General features: G+C 45.4%; 1 protein-coding gene across 2 annotated transcripts in view; it reads left to right on the top strand.

Annotated features, from left to right (window-relative positions):
• EFHD1 (EF-hand domain family member D1) overlaps positions 1-23,014 on the top strand; it is an 86,928-nt gene that overhangs the window by 41,655 nt on the left and 22,259 nt on the right. For both annotated transcript variants that reach the window (XM_039912870.1, XM_029071985.2), the window contains exon 2: positions 21,118-21,265. In XM_039912870.1, coding sequence (XP_039768804.1) covers positions 21,152-21,265 — 114 coding nt within the window. In that variant the 5' untranslated portion in view covers positions 21,118-21,151. The remainder of the gene's footprint in view (positions 1-21,117; positions 21,266-23,014) is intronic.

Genomic DNA, 23,014 nt, shown 5'->3' with positions numbered 1-23,014 from the left:
ATGGTATTTACTGAGTGTTTACTTAGCACAGAGGACTGTACTAAGCACTGGGGAGAGTACAATAATAGATACCACACGTGCAGGTTACAATGTAGAGTGGGAGACAGACATGAAAATAAATTATGAGTAAGGGAAGCAAACAAGTGTAAGGATATGTGCATAAGTAAGCTCAATGTGGGCAGGGAATGTGTCTACCAACTTTGTGGTTTTGTACTTTCCCAAACACTTATTGTAGTGCTCTGCACACAGTAAGGGCTCAGTAAGTACCACTGATGATGCTAAATGCTGTGGGTTGGGGTGGGGTGAGCACCTAAATGCTTGGGTGGAGGGATAGGACTAGGTGTATCCGTGACATAGTAGAGAGGGAAAATAGCATGAGTGACAAGGCAGGGAAGGCTTTGTGGAGATGAGATTTTAGGAGGGTTTCGAAGATGAGGAAGAGGTGGAACTGTTAGATATAAAGGAGGGGGGAGAACATGAGCAAGGGGTCAGTGACAAGAGAGACCGGAGGGAGTACAGTGTGCTTAGTACTGTCCAAGCGTGCAGTACAGTGCTCTGCACACAGTAAGCGCTCAATAAATACCATTGAATGAATGAGTCACAGGGAGCATGGGCCTGGGAGTCAGGAGGTCATGGGTTCTAATTCTGGTTCTGCTGTTTGTGTGCTGTGTGACTTTGGGCAAGCCACTTCACTTCTCTGGACCTCACTTACCTCATCTGTAAAATGGGGATTGAGCCTGGTGAGCCCCCCACATGGGACAGAGACTCTGTCCAACTGATTTGTGTCCACCCCAGGGCTTAGTTCAGTGTCTGCTACATAGTAAACGCTTATTATTATTATTGTTAGAGGAACCAAGTGTGCTGGCTGGGTGGTAGTGGGAGAGGAATGAGGATATTTGGCAGCGAGAGAGCTGATGGCCTTAAAGCCGCCACCGAGGAATTTCTCCCTGATGTGGTAATGGATAGGCAGGAGGTTTTTTGAGGAGGGGGGAGATGTGTGCAGAATGTTGAATAGAGACAAAAGCTGCTTAAAACTGCCTCATCATTGCCCTCATTAATATGCATGTGGATTCTGGTGAATTTTTTTTCGAGTCATTAGATTTTTCCTAAGCATATACGGCTAGTGCTTCACTTACTACCAAATGGAGTGTGGTAGCTGCAGTTGTCATTCTTTGGCACTGTCACACCAAGAGTATTTTAAATTCCACAAATCTAAGTTTTCCACTGTCTGAGAAGAAACTACTAACAGTTCTTATTCTGAACAATTGTGACCGAATATGATTTTGCTTTTGCTTATCATTACTATTATATTTGTAAAGTGCTTACTACGTGCCAAGCTCTGTCCCATGTGTTGGGGTAGATACAAGTTCGTCAGTTCAAAGTCCCTGCCCCTCATGGGGCTCCTAGTCTGAGTGGAAGGGCAAACAGGCATCGACTCTTCATTTTACAGATGAGGACAATGAGCCACAGAGAAGTGAAGTGATTTGCCCAAGGTCACATAGCAGGCAACTGGCAGAGGCAGAATTAGAACCCTGTCCTCTGACTCCCAGGCCTAGGCCACGCTGCTATTCATGATGAATGTTTTTGCTTGAGAAGCACAATTTTTTTTCCACCGTGCAGCTTTGTTTTTAAATGACATCTCCTAGAATCCTTCCCTGATGAAATGACTCTCTCATCTCCCCATCCAATATCCCCAAGCTACCCCTTCACAACTTCCCTGTTACCTGAACATTCAGCCACTCACAACCCTATCTGTGGTCATACTTTTATACTCTATTGCTTCCTCCTACCTGTAATTTACCCCTCTCGAGTCACACCCGGAGAGTTTCTGGCACTCTACCAGTCTCGGCTATGGGAGGGAGAGTCAAGTAGAGGCCTAACCATTCCATTCCTAGCTTGGGTAGTGGCTAGCGAGTGGCAAGCAATCTGCTAAAAGTCAAAACTCACCCAGGCTTGGGCAGTGGCGGTATGGGAGAGAATCGAGGGCGGAAGCTCGAGTTTACTGCGTGGAAGGTGGCAATGGTAAACCCCTTGCATATTTTTACCAAGAAAACTCAATGGATCCACTACCAGCACGATTGCAGATGGAGAGCGGGGCATTCTGGAAGAGATGTGTCTGTGGTGTCGCTATGGGTCAGAAACAACTCGATGGCATAAGGCAAGACAGGACCTGTAATTTATTTTAGTGTCTTCCCTGAAAGCTTCTAAGCTCCTAGAGGAAAGAGGTCTTGTCTACTAATTCTAAGATGCTTTAATGGGCACACGGTAGCACTAATTGTTTTTATGGTATTTGTTAAGCGCTTACAATGTGTCAAGCAATGTTCTAAGCATGGGGGTAAATACAAGCTAATCAAGTTGGACACAGCCTAAGTCTCCAAGTCCAGGTCCCACCTGGGACACAGTCTGAATCCCCATTTTACAGACCAAGTAACTGAGGCCCAGAGAACTGAAGTAATTTACCCAAGATCACACAGCAGACAAGGAGTCGAAGCCAGGATTAGAACCCAAGCCTTTCTGAGTCTCAGGCCTCTGCTCTTTCCACTAGACCTCCCTGCTTCCATGCTTGAATAGCACAGGGTAGCCTGTTGCTGCTATGGTTTCCTATTAAATTGAGAAGCAGCATGGCCTAGTGGGTAGATCCTAGGCCTGGAAGTCAGAAGGACCTGGGTTTTAATACCAGATCCTCCATTTGTCTGCTGTGGCGCCCTGGACAAGTCACTTCACTTCTCAGTTCCTCAGTTACCTCATCTGTAAAGTGGAGATTAAAACTCAGCCCTATGTGGGACAGGGATACAAGTGCTATCTTGTATCTAGCACTTAGTACAGCACTTAGTACAATGCCTGGCACATAGTAAAAGCTTAACAAATACCACAACTATTTTTTTTTTTTGAGATGGGAAGGTTGAGAGCACAGGGAGGATAAGCAATCCCATATCATCCATCAGAATCTCTGGGAGAACTAAGATTATAACCCAGAGGTCCTCAGCAGAGGAGCACCCTGATTGCTGATTTGATCTATGCAACAGGACAGAGCAGTTTTCCTCACCACCCCTACTTCCCCATCTCCCCTCCCACAGGAGGGAACCGTGATAGGATTTGTGTTGTGGACAGGGATTGTCACTCTTTATTGTTCTATTGTACTTTCCCAAGTGTTTAGTATAATAATGTTGGTATTTGTTAAGCGCTTACTATGTGCAGAGCACTGTTCTAAGCACTGGGGTAGATACAGGGTGATCAGGTTGTCCCATGTGAGGCTCACAGTCTTCATCCCCATTTTACAGCTGAGGTAACTGAGGCACAGAGAAGTGAAGTGACTTGCCCACAGTCACACAGCTGACAAGTGGCAGAGCGGAGATTCGAACCCATGATCTCTGACTCTCAAGCCCGTGCTCTTTCCACTGAGCCACGCTGCTTCTCTAGTGCTCTGCACACAGTAAGCATTTAATAAATACAATTGAATGAATGAATTTGCTTTTCTGGACCTTGAATCTCTCCCCATTTCTTTCCTGCCCAAACCCAGATTGTAAATTCCCAACCCTTTCTGTCGTATGGGGAGTAGGGAGCTGCCCTCTCTCGGCTATAAGCTCTTTTCATTCGTTCAATATTAGTAGTATTTTTGGAGTGCAAAGCACTGTACTAGGCGCTTGGGAGAGTATAGTACAACAGACAGACTAGAGAAGAGCTGACAGTCTTAGGGGCAGGGATCATGTCTGCTGATTCTGTTGTGTTGTATTCTCCCAAGCGCTTAGTAAGGACACAGTAAACCCTTGATTGATGGAGAGAGGGTGGCTCTTTCTCTATGGCGGGGAGTCATTTTTCATGCTTGGGGTAAATCATAAACATGTAGGCCTTTGATCCACCCCAAGAATGCACTCCTAGTGGTCATGAATAAGTAGGTGCCTCAGCATCCCCACCTGTAAAATGGGGCAAATACTGCTCGCCCCATATCCACTTTCAAAAGCTGTAAGCATCAGCAAGGCTGTCTGCATGAAGAACTTGGCTCCATACAAATATTATAATTAGCGCCGCTAGTAATCCCTTTGGGGGACTAATGATTAAACACATTGCAATGTTAATATCATTCCATCAGCTCTGGATATAGACTGAGCAGACCATTGGCAGCTTCCCGCGTTAGATCTTTGTTAAAGGCTTTTTTCTGCTTATTGCCTTTCAAGGCCGAGTGGTGCCTTCTGACCTTAGTCTAGCCATATTTATATGTGAGCTATAATGTGTTAAGACATCGACCAAATAAGGCTTCTTATCACTGTGGAGGTCCTTTGCCAGTGTGGAGCAATCCAATAGGCTAATAGGGGTAAGCATTATTTGCTGAAATGGGCAACTTTTGAAGACAGAATTCCAACCTCTTGCCCCTCTAAAGTAAATAAAAGAGAATAAGAGTGGTATTTGTTAAGTGCTTACCATGTGTCAAGCACTGTTCTAAGTCCTGGGGGTAGATACACAGTAATCAGGGCAGAGGTCGTACCTGTCTCAATCCATCAATCCATCAGTTAATGGTTCAGAGCACTGTACTGAGCACCTGGGAGAGGACAGTGCACCTAAATTAGCCGACATGTTCCCATAAGGAGCTTACAGTCTAGAGGGGTGGGAGTCAGACATTCATATAAGCAGCAGCGTGTGTGGCGCAGTGGAAAGAGCACGGGCTTTGGAGTCAGGGCTCATGAGTTCGAATCCCAGCTCTGCCATTTGTCAGCTGTGTGACTGTGGGCAAGTCACTTAACTTCTCTGTGCCTCAGTTCCCTCATCTGTAAAATGGGGATTAAGACTGTGAGCCCCACGTGGGACAACCTGATTCCCCTGTGTTTACCCCAGCGCTTAGAACAATGCTCTGCACATAGTAAGCGCTTAACAAATACCAACATTATTATATAAATGAATAAGTAATTTATAATATATAATTTAAAGATATGCCCACAAGTGCAGAGTTGGGGGTGGGGCAGATATCTAATGGCCAAGGTCACAGTCCCAAGCGCACAGATGACGCAGAAGGGCAAGCGAGTTGAGAAAAAGAGGGCTTAATCAGAGACTGCGTCTTGGAGTAAGTGTGATCTTAATGCTTTGAAGGTGGAGAGAGTGGTGGTTTGGCATGTATCTGGGGGAGGGAGTTCCAGGCAAGGGGGAGGATGTGGGAAAGGGGTCGGGGGTGAGATAGGTGAGTTTAGGGCACAGTGAGTACAGCGGCGCTAGAGGAGTAGAGTGTGCGGGCTGGGCTGTAGTAGGAGATTAGTGAGGCGAGGTATGAGGGAGCAAACTGAAGACTACTTTAAAGCCAATGGTCAGGTCACACAACAGACAAATGGCGGAGCCGGGATAGGAGTAAGCAGGAAAGCCTAGCGGAAAGAACACGGGCCTGGGAGTCAGAAGGACTTGGTTTCTAATCCTGGCTCTGCCACTTCTCTTCTGTGTGACCTTGGACAACTCAGTTCACTTCCCTGCGCTTCAAAATGGGGATTAAGACTGTGACCCTTATGTGGGACAGGGACTGTGTCCAACCTGATTGGCTTGTATCTATCTAAAAATGGAGAGATTTTCAAGGTCCTGAATTAAAGAAGCTATAACAGGCCAGGTTTATTTGGGATTGAATAACAATGAGGTGAAGTCCCAGAGTAGCATGTTGGTGGTTTCTGTTTAGCCTACTATCTTCTGAGGCTACAACCTAAACCACCTGGGAAATCGAGGGAGCAGAAACAGTGAAATGGAACTTGAAAAGAGCAGTACAGAGAAAGGTCCAGTGAAAGATTAAAGTTTAGAATGTATGTCTTTGGCTGAGCAATGAATTCAGGGAAACATGATAAGCCTACAAGTATTTGAAAGATGTATACTGTGGTGAGGGAGAAGGATTATTTAGACAGTGCTAAAAACTGAAGTGGAAAGTCAGAAGGGTGACAAGTGAGACTGATGTGGTGTACAGAACTCCAGAAGGTAGCAGAGGCATGAAATCTTTCTTCCCTGCTGAAGAAGAGGATGCAGTTTCTACCAGACTGTAAATTCCTTGTGAGCCGGGAACGTGTCTACCAACTATGAGGAATGTGTAGGTGTATGTATATATATAAACATAAAAATACATATTTTTGGAATCCGTCAAGGGCTTACTGTGTGGCAGGCACTGTACTAAGTCATGGAGTTAGATGGAAGCTAATCTGGTTGGATACAGTACATGTCCTTCATGAACTCACAGTATAATCTCCATTTTGGAGATAAGGTAACTGAGGCATAGAAGTGAAGTGACTTGCCCAGCATCAGACAGCAGACACGTGGCAGAGCTGGGATTAGAACCCAAGTCCTTCTGACTCCCAGCCCTGTGGTCTTTCCTCTAGGCCACAATGCTTCTCTCTACATGTCCCTCCTTCCGGATGGGTTCAAGAATTAACCTCCTGATTCAGCAGGACACCAGGAGACTGGGGGGTGAATGTGAATGGGTTTCTGAAAGGTAAAAATACTAAGGGAAGGGCTTCTAGTAAAGAAGAAGGTAATAGTGAGCAGGAAGAACAAACCCCAATCTGAGTGTGCTGGAGAGACTGTAGAAACCCAAGCGCTCAGTTCATCCTGCCTTGATTACTCTCTCAGCCTCCTTGCTGACCTCCCTGCCTCTTGTCTCTTTCCACTTTAGGTCATATTTCACTCTGTTGCCTGGATCATTTTTCTAAAAAAAACCCCCTTCAGTTCATGTTTCCCCACTTCACTCCTTACTTGGATGTCCCGCCAGGAGCTTTACAAACACCATTAAAAAAACAACAACCCAGCTCTCTCTCTCCATCTGCCATAACCCTAGTGTGAGAATGCTTTCTGCTCACCCTAAGCCTTAGCATCTACTGCAATAAGAACAATAAAAATAGAAAATATTTAAGAAAATCATGCATTAGAGCCTTAGCATCTACTGCAGTAAGGACAATAAAAATAGAAAATATTCAAGAAAATCATGTATGGAGCAAAATCCCAGAGTCTTACACAAAATATGAAGAGAATTCTAAAACTCAAGACTTTAAACAAGCTCATGGCTTTGTCAAAGTTTTCCCATCTGAATATTCATTATCTTTTCCATATGTTTGTGTCTGCCTTCTGTGCAGCTGGGAAAGTATAAACCAGGAAGCTTACTTCAGGAGCTGTAAACATTTGGTGCAGAAGTGGAGAGAACATGTGGCATCTTTGTGAAGATCTTGAAATTAAAAAAAAGAAAAAGGATACTAGAACAGGGTTGATGTGCTTCAGTTGTTTTAGAGCCCAAAGCAAAATGAAAAGCCATATTTTCTAAGAAAAGAAAGTTGTATCTCTATTCTAAATACAGAAAGAGAAAGCAATGAGCTGCTGGTCAATCAATCAATCAAATTTATTGAGTGCTGTGTACAGAGCACTGTACTCAGTACTTGGGAGAGTACCATATATCAATATAACGGAGTGGGTGGAAACATTCTCTGCCCACAGTGAGTTTACAATCTTACAGTCCTAAAGATTTTGCTCTTCTCCCTTTCTTTCAGTTTCTCTTATTTCCATGGGTGATATTTATTTAGCGCTTACTATGTGCAGAGCACTGTAGCGATGCCTAGTATAGCATAGGCCTGGGAGTCAGAGGACCTGGGTTCTAATTCTGCCATGTACCTGCTATATGATCTTAGGCAAGTCACAACTTTTGTGCCTCAGTTACCTCATCTGTAAAGTGGGTTTTGATACTGTTCTCCCTCTTACTTAGATTGTAAGCTGATTATGCTGTATCTACCCCAGTGCTTAGTAGAGTAAGCACTTAGCAAATACTAGTATTATTATTATGGCTACTAAACACTTGGGAAAGTATCCTACAGAGGATCTGGGTTCTAATCCCAGTTCTGCCAGTGACTTGCTCCATGACCATGGGTAAGTTACAACTTTTCTGTACTTCAGTTTCCTCACTTGTAAATTGGGGGTTAAATACCTGTTCTCTCTCATACTTAGAGAGCTCCGTGTGGGACAGGGACTGTGTCTGACCCGATTAACTTGTTCCTACCCTGGCTATTATTATTTTGAATAATAATAATAATATAATTGTGATACCTGTTAAGTGCTTACTGTGTGCCAGGCACTGTACTAAATACTGAGGTAAATACAAACAAATCGGGTTGGGACTGTGTCCCTGTCCCACAAAGAGCTCAGTCTTAATCCCCATTTTACAGATGAGGGAACTGAGGTACAGAGAAATAAAATGAGTTGCCCAAGGTCACATAGCAGACATGTGATGTGGCTGGGATCAGAACCCAAATCCTTCTGACTCCCAGGTCTGTGTTCTATCCACTGGGCCACACTGCTTCTTTTAGAATAGTGCTTGATACATAGTAAGCACTTGATAAATGCCAGTAGAGTTGGGGGACACGATTCCTGCCCAGAAGGAGCCAGCCCACAGTCAGTGAAGAATCCCGCATTTTAGTATGGACAAAATCCAACCTTGTCTGTCCTTGAGTATAACAGGGGCCACTGCTGGGGGAGCGAGGTGGAGTGTGTATATGTGAATGCATGCCCAAGATGGTGGGAGGAGGTGAATGCAGACGCAAGGCCCAGTCGTTTACACATTGAGGCAGTGAAGAGGCAGTTTTCTGTCACTGTCATGGGTGATAGAATTTGAAGCGCTTACTATGTGCCCAACACCATATTAAGCACTGGGAGAGATAGAACAAGTCAGTCAGGTTGGACACAGTCCCTGTCGCACATGAGGGTCACAGCACCCCTGCCCTCAACACCACTGTACTCGGCTAAGCCCGGACAGAAGTGAATTCAGAGCACCAAGGGGGGAATGAGGGAAGGGTTCCCTGGTGGTCTAGTGGTTGAGATAGGATGCTGTCACGGCTGTGGCCCAGGTTCAGTTTCTGCGCAGGGAAACTCTACTCAGGAAAAGCAGTGTGGCCTAGTGGATAGAGCATGGGCCTGGGAGTCAGAGGACCTGGCTTCTAATCCTGGCTCCACCAGTTCATTCAATCATTTATTGAGCACCCACTGTGTGTAGAGCACTGTACTAAGCGCTTGGGAGAATACAATACAACAATAAACAGACATTCCTTGTCTAAAACGAGCATACAATCTAGAAGCAGGGAGACAGACATCAATACAAATAAATAAATTACAGATACATACGTAAGTGCTGTGGGGCCAGGAGGGGGGGATGAACAAAGAGAATAGGGTGACACACAAGGGATTGGAAGAAGAGGAAAGGAGGGCTTAGCTTGGGAAGGCCTCTTGGAGGAGATGTGCCTTCAATAAGGCTTTGAAGGAGGGGAGAGTAATTGTCTGTTAGATTTGAGGAAGGAAGATGTTCCAGGCCAGAGGCAGGATGTGGATGAGGGATCGGTGGAGGCCAGATAGGTAAGATCGATAGGCAAGATATAGGCAAGATATAGGCAAGATCGAGGTACGGTGAGACGATAAGCATTAGAGGAGCAATGTGTGCGGCTGGGTTGTAAAAGGAGAGAAGTGAGATAGGAGGGATCTAGGTGATTGAATGCTTTAAAGGCAATGGTGAGGAGTTTTTGTTTGCTGTGGAAGTTTGGAGTTTGGAGGAGTGGGGTGAGTGTCCTGAACATTTTTGTAGAAAGGTGATCCAGGCAACAGAGTGAAATATGGGAGTGGGGAGAGACAGAAGTCTGGAGGTCAGCAAAGGAGACTGATGTAATTCAGGCAGGAAAGAGTAAATGACAGTTCACTCCTCAACTCTGCTGACCTCCTTCTGCACTCCACCTCCCCAGCTCATCAACTTGGACACCCACTTGATTTCAGCATTTCTATCCTCACCAACTCTGAATCCCTCTCCCCAGCCACAACCTTCTCACTTGCCTCCTCTCCCACTCTTCTTCCCCCACACTCCTCCTCCCCATAAATCTGTGCTATTCCCCCCACAGAGACCTCCGATCTCTCAACCCCATCCATCTCTCTCAGGGCATCACACCCCACCTAGCCTCAATATCCAATTAGACATTCTCAACACCACCCTCTCTATTGAGCTCAACTCATTCGCTCCCCTATCCCTTCGTCCCTCTCGTTCCACTAACCCACAGCTCTGGATCACCTCCACTGGCCGCCTCCTTCAGTCTTATGCCCCAGCCACAGAATGATGCTGGCGGAAATCTAAATAGGAGGCCAACCGAGCCCACTTCAAGGTTATGCTTTCATTCATTTAATGTTGGTATTTGTTAAGCGCTTACTATGTGCCGAGCACTGTTCTAAGCGCTGGGGTAGACACAGGGGAATCAGGTTGTCCCACGTGGGGCTCACAGTCTTCATCCCCATTTTACAGATGAGGGAACTGAGGCACAGAGAAGTTAAGTGACTTGCCCACAGTCACACAGCCGACAAGTGGCCGAGCTGGGATTCGAACTCATGAGCCCTGACTCCAAAGCCCGTGCTCTTTCCACTGAGCCACGCTATAATTGTATTTATTGAGCACTTATTGTGTGCAGAGCACTGTACTAAGCTTTTGAGAAAGTACAATACAGTAATAAAGAGAGACAATCTCTGCCTACAAGGAGTTCACAGGCCAGAGGTAGGGAGACAGACATCAGTACAAGTAAACAGACATTAATATAAATAAAGAAATCACAGATTGTACATAAGTACTGTGGGATTGGGGGTGGGGGAGAACAAAGGGAGCAAGTCAGGGCGACTCAGAAGAGAGCGGGAGATTAGGAAAAGTGGGGCTTAGGCTGGAAGGCCTCTTGGAGGAGATGTGCCTTCAGTAAGGCTTTGAAGGCAGGGAGAGGTAATTGGCGGATTTGAGCACTTATGTACATAGTTATAATTTTATTTATTTATATTAATGTCTATTTGTATTGATGTCTGTCTTCCTGCCCAGATTGTGAGCTTGTGTGGGCCAGGATTGTTTCTCTTTATTGCTATATTGTACTTTCATTCATTCAGTAGTATTTATTGAGCGCTTACTATGTGCAGAGCACTGTACTAAGCGCTTGGAATGGACAAATTGGTAACAGAGACAGTCCCTGCCCTTTGACAGGCTTACAGTCTAATCAGGGGAGCCCCAAATGCTTAGTACAGTGCTTTGCACACAGTAAGTGCTCAATAAATATGATTGAATGAATAAATGAATAGCGTGGTGGCAGTTTAGATGGAGAGGAAAGGGCAGATTCTAGCAATGTTGTGAAGGTGGGACCTACAAGCTTTAGTGATGGATTGGAAATGTAGGTTGAATGAGAGAGAGGAATCAAGGATAATGCTAAGATTCAGGGCTTGTGAGGCAGGAAGGGTGGTGGTACCAGCATGGCTCAGTGGAAAGAGCCCGGGCTTAGGAGTCAGAGGTCATGAGTTCAAAACCCAGCTCTGCCACTTGTCAGCTGGGTGACTGTGGGCAAGTCACTTCACTTCTCTGTGCCTCACTTACCTCATCTGTAAAATGGGGATTAACTGTGAGCCTCACATGGGACAACCCGATTACCCTGTATCTACTCCAGTTCTTAGAACAGTGCTCTGCACATAGTAAGCACTTAACAAATACCAACATTATTATGAGAAGCAGCGTGGCTCAGTGGAAAGAGCACGGGCTTTGGAGTCACAGGTCATGGGTTCGAATTCCGGCTCGGCCACTTGTCAGCTGTGTGACTGTGGGCAAGTCACGTAACTTCTCAGTGCCTCAGTTCCCTCATCTGTAAAATGGGGATTAAGACTGTGAGCCCCACGTGGGACAACCTGATTCCCCTGTGTCTACCCCAGCGCTTAGAACAGTGCTCGGCACATAGTAAGCGCTTAACAAATACCAACATTATTAGGGGAAGCAGCGTGGCTCAGTGGAAGGAGCCTGGGCTTCAGAGTCAGAGGTCATGGGTTCGACTCCCGGCTCTGCCACTTGTCAGCTGTGTGACTGTGGGCAAGTCACTTTACTTCTCTGTGCCTCAGTTCCGTCATCTGTAAAATGGGGATTAACTGTGAGCCTCATTTGGGACAACCTGATGACCCTGTATCTCCCCCAGCGCTTAGAACAGTGCTCAGCACATAGTAAGCGCTTAACGAATACCAACATTATTATTATTACTGTGATGGGAAAGTTAGGAGGATAAATGTTTGGGTGGGAAGATAGAAGTTGTGTTGGACTTCTTAAGTTTGGGATGATGGGAGGACATCCAAGTAGTATGATAATAATAATTGTGGTATTTGTTAAGCGCTTCCTATGTGCCAGGCACTCTACTAAGCACTGGAGTGGATACAAGCAAATTGGGTTGGGCACAGTCTCTGTCACACATGGGGCTCATCTTAATCCCCATTTCAGATGAGGGAACTGAGTTTTAGAGAAGCGAAGTGACTTGCCTAAGGCCTCACAGCAGAAAAGTGGCAGAGTAGGGTTTAGAACCCATGACCTTCTGACTCCCAGGCCCGTGTTCTATCCACTAAGAAGAGAGATGTCTTGAAGGCAGGAGAAGATGCTAGAGTGGAGAGAGGGAGAGAGATCAGGGCTGGAGATGTAGATTTGATGCAACACTGCAGAAAAGGAGAGAGATCATGGCAAGAAATGTAGATTTGAGTATCATCTGCATAGAGGTGGTAGTTGAAGTTACTTGTCTGCTGTGTGACTGCTTTTACCCCCAACCTCTCTGGCTGCTCACTTCTGGTCTTTCACTGGCTCCTCCCTTGCCTCCCACTCTCTAATTACGGGAGTCCCTCAGGGCTTAGTTCTGGATCCCCTTCTATTCTCCATCTACCCGTGCGGTCTTGGGAGCTCATCCATTCTCACAGCTTCGACTCCTATCTCCACAAGGGCAACTGCCAAATCTAAGTTTCCAGCCCTGACCTCTCCTCCTTTATCGCTTTCTACCTGACTCCAGGATGCATCTCCCTGGATGCCTCATCATCACCTCCAACTCAACATTTCCAAAACTGCACTCTTCATCTTGCCCGTCTTCCTGATGGTTGATTCTTCTATCAACTCTGTTACTTTTACTTTCCCAAGTGCTCAGTACAGTATTCTGCACACAGTAAGCGTTCAGTAAATATGATTGAATGATTCTCTCCCAAACGCTCTTCTTCCCCGATTTTTCCCTTTACTATAGACAGCACACCATCCTTTCAGTCTCATGAGCCAACATCTTTTGAATTATCATTGACTCATCTCTCTTCTTCAACCTATATATTAATTCATTCACTAGATCTTGTCAATTCTATCTGCACAGCATTTCTAGAATTTGCTCCTTCCTCTTCCTTCAACTACTCACTAGTTCAAACCCTCATCGAATCCCAACTTGACTCCTTGCTCACCTCCCTGCTTCTAGGCCCTCCCCTCTGCAGTCCATACTTCATTCTGCTGTCCGGATCATCTTTCTAAAAATATAATTCTGCAAACATCTCCCCACTCAACAAGTGCCTCTGATGGTTGCCCATCCATCTTTTCATTTCCAAGCAGAAATTCCTCACCATCAGAATGCAAGGCATTCAGTCACATCTCTCCTCCTTATTTATCCTGGTCCTCTCCCAGCCCATGCACTTTGCCCCTCTGATCCCAACCTACTCACTCTGCTTCCCTCTCACCTCCCTCCCTTCCCCTACACGTCTGACAGATCAGCACTCTCCCCATTTTCAATGCTCCACTTAAATCATACCTCCTCCAGGAAGCCTTCCCGGACTAAACTGGCTCTCCCACTGCCACCCCCAATCCTATTTTCCCTCCCTAATGCCTCTCATTAATTCATTAAATCATATTTATTGAGCGCTTAGTGGGTGCAGAGCACTGTACTAAGCATTTGGAAAGTACAATACAGCAATAAAGAGAGACAATCCCTGCCCACAATGGACTTACAATCTGTGTGTGTGGGGGGGTGGGGGCGATGGGGGACACATCAAAACAAATAAATATAAATAAGTGGAATTATAGATTTATGCATGTATACAATAAGTACTGTATGCTCTCCCATATGCTTCGTCCCCTCCGTCCCAAGCACTTAGGTCTTTTCTCCTTAGGCACTTAGGAGCAGCTTGGCTTAATGGATACAGCAGGGACCTGGAAGTCAGAAGGTCATGGGTTCTAATCCAGCTCCACCACTTGTCTTCTGTGTGACCTTGGGCAAGTCACTTCACTTCTCTGTGCCTCAGTTACCTCATCAGTAAAATGGGGTTTGAGACTGTGAGCCCCACGTGGGACAGGGACTGTGTCCAACCCGATTTGCTTGTATTCACCCCAGCACTTAGAACAGTGCCTGGCACATAATAAATGTTTAACAAATACCATTATTATTACTTTCCCACTCCTCAGCACTTATATATGTATCCTTTTATTCAGCTGCTTCCCTGACCAGTGATTTATTGCCTGCTTCCCTATTGGACCGAAAGCTCCTTAAGAGCTTTCTCTCCCAAGTACTTAGTACAGTTCTCTGCACACAGTAAGTGCTCGGTAAATACCATTGATGATGATGATGTTGATGAGAACAGGGATCAGATCTAGCAACTGTATCATGCTCCTCCACAGTCAATAAACACCACTGTGCTGTATCAATCAATGATCAATCAATCGTTGATATTTATTGAGTGCTTACTATGTGAAGAGCATTATTCTAAGCACTTGAGGATGTACAACAGAATAGCAGCTTGGTCTAGTGGAAGGATCACGGGTCTAGGAGTCAGAGGACATGGGTATTAATCCCAGTTTTGCCAATTGCCTGCTGTGTGACTTTGGTCAAGTCACTTCACTTCTTTGTGCTTCAGTTTTCCAGGAACAGGGACTATGTCTAACCTCATTAACTTCATTCATTCATTCAATAGTATTTATTGAGCGCTTATTATTTGCAGAGCACTGTACTAAGCACTTGGAAAGTACAGTTCAGCAACAGATAGGGACAATCCCTACCCAACAACGGGCTCACAGAGTAGAAGGGGGAGACAGACAACAAAACAAAACAAGTGGAAAGGCATCACTGCCATCAAAATAGATAAATAGAACCATAGATAAATGCACATCATGAATAAAATAAATAGAGCAATAAATGTATACAAATTACACAAGTGCTGTGGGGAGGGAAAGGGGGTAGAGCAGAGGAAGGGAGTAGGGGCGATGGGGAGGGGAGGAGGAGCAGTGGGAAAAGGCCTGGAGGAGGTGAGCTCTCAGGGCTTTGAAGAGGGGAAGAGAGTTCTACCCCAGTGCTCAGAACAATGTTTGACCCATAGTACATGCTTAACAAATACCATAAAAAAATGAAGAGTTGATAGATGTGATCCCTGCCCACATGGATTTTACAGTCTACACAGGGAGATGGACATTGAAATAGATTAGGGATGGGGAAGCAGTAGGATTTAGGAATATTTGTATCACTATTGTGGTTGGGGGCTGGGATGAGGATCTAAGTGCTTAAGGGGTACACAGCCAAGTGCATAGTAAACTCAGAGGGGAAGGAGGATAGGGAAGAGTAAAGAGGTTAATCTGCAAAGCCCTCTTGGAGAAGATGTGATTTTAAGATTTTGAAGGTCAGAGACCGGTGGGTTGGGTCATGGGTTCTAATCCCGGATCCGTCACTTGTCCGCTGTGTGACTTTGGGCAAGTCACTTCACTTCTCTTGGCTTCAGTTCCCTCACCTGTAAAAAGGGGATTAAGACTGTGAGCCCTACGAGGGAGTCTGATAACCCTGTATCTACCCCAGCGCTTACAACAATGCTTGGCACATAGTAAGCGCTTAACAAATACTATTATTATTATTATTGTCAGATACGAAGGGGGAGGGAGTTCCTTTAAGGCAACAATCTTGTATTCTAACTGTACTCTCCCAAGCTCCTAATGCAGTATTCTGCATACAGTAGAGTAGTTTTAATCAGTGCTACTGACTGATAGAGAAGCAGCATGGCCTAGTGGAAAGAGCAAGGGCCTGAATTCTATTCCGGCTCTGCCAGTTGCCTGCTGTGTGACCCTAGGCCAGTCATTTAACTTCTCTGTGCCTGTTTCTTCATCTGTAAAATGATTAAATACCACTCCCTCCCACTTGGACTGTGAGCCCAATGAGGGAGAGGGAATGTGTCCAACTCTGATGATCTTGTATTCTCCCCCCAACCCCCCGGCCCCCCCGATCCTTAATTTGGTACTTGGCGCACAATAAGCACTTAAATATCATCAGTAAAATTGATTCAGGAAGCTAAGAGTCAAGTGCTAATTTCTAAAACAGTGGGAAGGGGAAGAACTGTAGTTTGGTCTCCAAATTTACAGCATTTATCACAGTATTCTGGGCCGCTGTTTCTGTTTTGATTCACCGATTGTTTTGTGCTGGGTATTAGTCTCACAAGAAAACTGTTAACAGCAGATATCCAGGCCTCTGGCTTGAAATGCCCGCCTCATATCTGACAGATGACCAACTCTCCCCACTCTTCAACAAATAGCACAATTATGATTACTGAAGGCACATCTCCTCCATAAGGTCCTTCCTGACTAAGTCCTCATTTTCTCTTTTCCCACTCCCTTCTGCGTAGCCTTGATTTGCTTCCTTTTTTCATCCCTCCCTCAGCCCCACAGGACTTATGTACATATCCCTAATTTATATATTTATAGTATGTACATATCTGTAATTTATATATTTATAGTAAGGACACACAGAGAAGCAGCATGACCTAGTGGATAGAGCCTGGGCCTGGAAGTTAGAAGGCCATGGGTTCTAATCCTGACCACCAGTTGTCTTCTGCTGTGTGACCTTGGGCAAGTCGCTTAGCTTCTCAGTGCCTCAGTACTCTCATCTGTAAAATGGTGATTGATACTGTGAGCCCCCTGTGGCACATGGACTGTCCAACCTGATTTGCTTGTATCTACCCCAGTGCTCAGTACAATGCCTGGTACATAGTAAGTGCTTAACAAATACCATTAAAAAGTCACTTCTGTGCCTCAGTTGTACTCTTAAGGAATTTTCTTTCTACTTAGATTGTGAACACTGTGTGGGACGAGGACTTTGTCCTGATCAACTTGTATCCTCCCCAGTGTTTGACAAATAGTAAGTTCCTAACAATTGCTATTATTACTATTATTATTGAGAGGAAGGCAAGTCAGACAATCAGGAGACTCAGTTTAACTCCGTGAATGCAAGGTGACCTCAGCTCAAATGAAGTTTCCTCCGAGGTGTTTCCTTTTATGGTTAACCATGGGCTTATTTCCCCATCTTCTGGTAGTACCTCATAGAAGCCCTTTACTATTTATCCATCAACCTTGGATGCAACTTTACATTCCTGCAGGCTCACCTCTTGAAACTTGCCCGTCCATAATTTGAGTTTGCTTTTGCTTAAGACAGCAGGAGCAGGGTAAGGTCTTCTACCAGGCCAGGAGTTTTTTAGCCAGATTGCTCCCTTCTCCTTACCTCCTTACAAGAGTTGCTTAGCAATTTCCCCAAATTCTCTGACTTGAGAATGACAGGAAACTGACAGACCCAAATCCCTCTAAAGGCACTTATTTCTTTATTCTTTGGTGGGGGCTGCGGTGGGGGGGTGGTTTTTGGCTTTCCCCACCTTTTCCCCTCTCCTTTCCCTGGCCTCCCAGCCTTAGATATGTTAATGGTGTGCTGTGTGTGAGTATGTGTTTGTTCTCTTGCGCTTGGGACTGCAAATGAAAATGCCTTTTGTGGCCCAGATGGGTGGCTACTCCCTCCCGAAAAAATCAGCCCTAGGGGCTGGGGGTGGCAGGGTGGGTGGTTACACCCTTCATCTTCCATCTGAATGGGGCTTGCCCCAAGATCCCTGAGCATTGTTCTCTCACAAAGCCTCCTGTATTTGTTAGGAAATGACCTCAGGGGGCTGTCATCTTTCCCTCCCAGATAGCAAATGCCCAGTAGGAGTAATGGCACCCTTGGCATGTATTTCGGTTTCCACTGAACAATATTCCTTTCTCTTTGCAGTCCTGAAGCATATTTTTCGGGGAAGACGTTGTCAGTATTCCTAGCCACAATCCATTGAAATTCAACGGAGCCAGGGAGGACTGGAGGAGGAGCGTGTGGGGGAAAGGGATTATATCCCAAGAGGAGGGACTTACAGAATCCAGGAATCTAGAATCAGTTAATCAATCCATGCTATTTATTGAGCGCTTACTGGGTGCAGAGCTCTGTGGGAGGCCCTTGGGAGAGTACAATAGATAATAATAGTTGAGGTATTTACTAAATAATAATAATGTTGTTATTTGTTAAGCGCTTACTCTGTGCAGAGCACTGTTCTAAGCACTGGGGTAGATACAGGGTAATCAGTAATCACGTGAGACTCACAATCTTAATCCCCATTTTCCAGATGAGGTAACGGAGGCAAAGAGAAGTGAAGTGACTTGCCCACAGTCACATACCTGCCAAGTGGCAGAGTTGGGATTCAAACCCATGACCTCTCACTCCCAAGCCCATGCTCTTTCCACTGAGCCACGCTGCTTCTCTGCAAGTACTTACTGCATTTCAAGCACTATGCTAAGTGGTGATATAGGTGCAAGATAAACAGATCAGAAGCAGTCCCTGACCCACCCAGGGACTCACAGGAGGGAGATCAGGAAGAAAAACACCCATTTTATAGTCGAGGAAATGGAGGTTCAGAAAAATGCACTTGCCCAAGATCACACAAAAGGCAGGTGGTGGAGCCAGGATTAGAACTCAGGTTCTTTGACTCACAGGTCTGTGTTCTTTCCACTAGGCACACTAGACCAGGCTGCTTCTGTGCAATAGAATACAATTCCTACTCTCAGAGTGTACTATCTAGTGGGGGAGACATATTATTTATTAAACTTTATTAAATTCACATTTCCAAGAGGTCTTCTTTGAGCACAACAAGGAATAATAATAATGATGGTATTTGTTAAGCACTTTCTATGTGCCAAGCACTGTTCTGAGCCCCAAGGATACAAGGTAATCAAGTCCCACATTCTCAAGAAGCAGCATGGTGTAGTGGATAGAGCATGGATCTCAAGCATGGGTCAGAAGGTCATGGGTTCTAATCCCAGCTCTGCCACTTATCTGCTGTATAACTTTGGGCAAGTCACTTAACTTTGCTGTGCCTTAGTTACCTCATCTGTAAAATGGGGATTGAGAGTGAGAGCCCCAGGTGGGACAGGGACTTTGTCCCACCTGATTTGCTTGCATGCCCCTCAGCACTTAGTACAGTGCCTGGCACATAGTAAGGGCTTAACAAATACCACAATTATTATTATCATTATTTTTAAGCTCTCATTTCCCCTACTCCCTTTTCCTTTTGTTTTGCCTCTGCACTTGATTCTGTGCCCCTTAAACACTTGATATCCATCCCATCCTCAACCCCACAGCACTTACGAATATATCCCTAATTTATTTTAATGTCTGTCTTCCCCCTCTAGATTGTAAGCTCCTTGTGGGCAGGGAGCAAGTGTATCGACTCTATTATATTGTACTCTTCGAAGTGCTTAGTGCAGTGCTTTGTACATAGTAAATGGTAAATGAATATCGTTGATTGATTGATTTCAGACAGGAGGGAGGATGTGAGCTGGAGGGTTGGTTGGGGAGCAGCATGGCTTAGTGGAAGGAGCCCAGGCTTGGGAGTCAGAGGACATAATAATAATAATGTTGGTATTTGTTAAGCGCTTACTATGTGCCGAGCACTGTTCTAAGCGCTGGGATAGACACAGGGGAATCAGGTTGTCCCACGTGGGGCTCACAGTCTTAATCCCCATTTTACAGATGAGGGAACTGAGGCACAGAGAAGTTAAGTGACTTGCCCACAGTCACACAGCCGACAAGTGGCAGAGCTGGGATTCAAACTCATGAGCCCTGACTCCAAAGCCCATGCTCTTTCCACTGAGCCAGGGTAGGACATGGGATCTAATCCTGGCTCTGACACTTGTCTGCTGTGCGACCTTGGGCAAGTCACTTACCTTCTCTGTCCCTCATTTACCTCATCTGTAAAATGGGAATTAAAACTATGAGCCTGCCGTGGGACAACCTGATTACTTGTATCTATCCCAGTGCTTAGAACAGTGCTCAGCAAATAGTGAGCACTTAACAAATACTATAATTATTATTATTAATCATGGGAAGCAGCGTGGCCTAATGGATAGAGCACAGGACTGGGAGTCTGAAGGACCTGGGCTCTACTCCCAGCTCTCTCTCCCATTTGTCTGCTGTGTGACCTTGGGCAAGTCACTTTGCTTCTCCATGCCTCAATTACCTTATCTGACAAATGGGGATGAAAACTGAGCCCCGTGTAGGACGTGGACTGGGTCCAATCTGATTGGCCTGTATCTGTGCCACTGCTTAGTACAGTGCCTGGCACATAGTAAGCACTTACCAAATACCATAAAAAAACAAGAAAAAAGCGGGATGGACCTTAAGTTTGAAAGACAGGGGGACACCCAAAGGGGCTGTCCTGCTGGTCAGTTCCCTAGTGAGAAAAGGTCCATAAGAAGAGAAGCTGTCCTTTCATTCAGTCATTCAATTCAATCATATTTGAGCGCTTACTGTGTGCAAAGCACTATACTAAGCATCCTAGGACACTACCTTTCTTAGAGGAGTTACTGAAGCCTAGAAGTACCTCCGATTTTTCCCATCCTAATCAATCACTTAGAAGTACTTAGCATGTATTCTGTGCAGAGCAGTGTACTAAGCACTTGGGAGAGTACACTAGTTAGTGGACCCGATCCCTGGCCTTGGAGCTTACAATCTAATGGAGAGACAAACATTAAAACTGATTTCAAGTAGAGGAAAGCCACCAAGTTGAAAAATTTGTATGTAAGTGCTCCTGGAAGAATACCTAGGTGCATAAAGAATGAATGTTTTGGTATGTGGAAATGCTGAAGTGGCAGTTGGGGTGAGGAAGCAGAGTTAATCAGAGAAGGACTCTTGCTAGACACTCGATTTTAGAAGGGCTTTGAAGATGGGGAGAGTATGCCAGATATGAAGGTGTGGAATACAAGGTTGACAGCAGAGAGAATGAGGCCATGTGGATAGATTGGCTTAGAGGAGCAAAGTGTTTGATCTGGGTTGTTCTGGGAGAAGAACAAGGATAAATAGGGTGATTGGGGGGCCTTAAAGCTGGTGGTCAGGGGTTTTTGCTTTGCCTAGATTCTCCTGTCCCCTCTCCCCTCCTTCCCAACTTCCCCTATCTCTTCAGTAATTCTCCACAAACTCAGTTCTGGCCTTTCCCTCCCCGTTGCCCATTTTTCATGGCCTCCTTCTTTTGATCCTGTAGGTATGACTCTGGAAAAGATGGTTACATCGACTTGATGGAACTGAAACTGATGATGGAGAAACTAGGGGCCCCTCAAACCCACCTGGGTCTGAAAAATATGATCAAGGAGGTGGATGAGGACTTTGATGGCAAACTCAGCTTCCGGGAGGTAAGCGGAAGAAGAACCTGCAGATTTCTTCACCTCTGGGATCCATAAAAGACATCCTGACAGGATAATCTTTCATCCAATACATATAGATGACGAGAAGGCCTCCCTAACTTCCTCTGCAGCCCTCTCCTGTGGAAGGGAGTTAAGCTGAATTTCATCATAGAGAAAGCAGTGCAGTAGAGCTTAGTCTTGAAGAAGTCTCAGAGAGGTCGCACAACTTTATAATGCTAAGTGTTGGAATAATAATAATAATGGTATTTCATTAATTCAATTCTGTTGTATTTATTGAGCACTTACTGTGTGCAGAGCAATATACTAAGCACTTGGGAGAGTACACAGTAGTAATAGACACATTCCCTGCCCACAACAAGCTTACAGTCTAAAGATGAACTTACAGTAAAGTGCTTACTAAGTGCCAGGCACTCTTCTAGACTGTGAAGAGTTGGGTAGGGATTGTCTCTGTCTGTTGCTGAATTGTACTTTCCAAGCACTTAGTACAGTGCTTTGCACACAGTAAGCACTCAGTAAGTACGATTGAATGAATGTGCTAAGCACTGGGGGTAGAAACAAGCAAATCAGGTGGGACACAGACCCTGTCCCACAAGGGGCTCAGTCTTAATCCCCATTTTACAGATGAGGTAACTGAGGCCCAGAGAAGTTAAGTGAGTTGTCCAAGGTTGCCCAGTGGAGAAGCGGCAGAGCTGGGAGTAGAACCCAGGTCTTTGACTCCCAGGCCCATGCTCTATCCACTAGGCCATGCTGCTTCTCTACTTAATAAGATAGATAAATAATAATGATGGTATTTGTTAAGCACGTACTATGTGCAAAGCACTGTTCTAAGCGCTGGGGTAGATACAGGGTAATCAGGTTGTCCCACTTGAGGTTCACAGTCTTAATCCCCATTTTACAGATGAGGTAACTGAGGCCCAGAGAAGTTAAGTGACTTGCCCACAGTCACACAACTGACAAGTGGCAGAGACGGAATTCGAACCAATGACTTCTGACTCCCAAGCCCCTGCTCTTTCCACTGAGCCACGCTGCTCTGTGTTTTTTCTAATAGATCGAGTACTTTGTAAAGCAATTGAGAGAGAACAATAGAGCTTGCAATCTAGTGGGGGACATAGACATCCCAATAAATTACCAATAGTGGAAGCAGCAGGGGATAACAATGTATAAGTAAGTGCTGTGGTACTGGAGCAGTATCAGTATCATTGGTTGATTGATAAAAGTGCTTAGTGCATGGGTGACACAGGGGGATCCCTCTCAGGGTCTCACTTGTAGAGTTTCCAGTACTCTACCAGTCTCGACTACAGGAGGGAGAGTCAAGCAGAGGCCTGTCCATTCCATTCCTAGCTTGGCCAGTAGCTAACGAGTGGCAGGCAATCGGCTACGAGTCAAAATTCACCTGCGCTGGGCAGCAGTGGGATGGGAGAGAATCGAGGGCAGAGCCTCAAGTTCACTGCGTGGAAGGAGGCAGTGGTAAACCGCTTCCACACTTTTACCAAGAAACTCTATGGATCCACTGCCAGAATGATTGCAGATGGAGGTGGGATGTTTCAGGAAAGATGTGGCCATGGTGTCGAGATGGCTCCACAGCCTAGAACAAGGCAAGACACGGGGAAGGGAGACTAGGGTAGGGAGGTTAGTTAAGGAAGGTGAATCATATACATATGTAGAAAGACTAGCTCCATCATCATATGTAGAAAGACTAGCTCCATCATCACCCCATCTCCTGCTTCTTTTTTCTCC

Source organism: Ornithorhynchus anatinus, chromosome 1 (assembly GCF_004115215.2).
Source record: "Ornithorhynchus anatinus isolate Pmale09 chromosome 1, mOrnAna1.pri.v4, whole genome shotgun sequence".
NCBI classification, from domain to species: domain Eukaryota; kingdom Metazoa; phylum Chordata; class Mammalia; order Monotremata; family Ornithorhynchidae; genus Ornithorhynchus; species Ornithorhynchus anatinus.
Note: the sequence above shows the minus strand (reverse complement) of the source record. Positions and strands in the feature narration are given on the sequence as shown.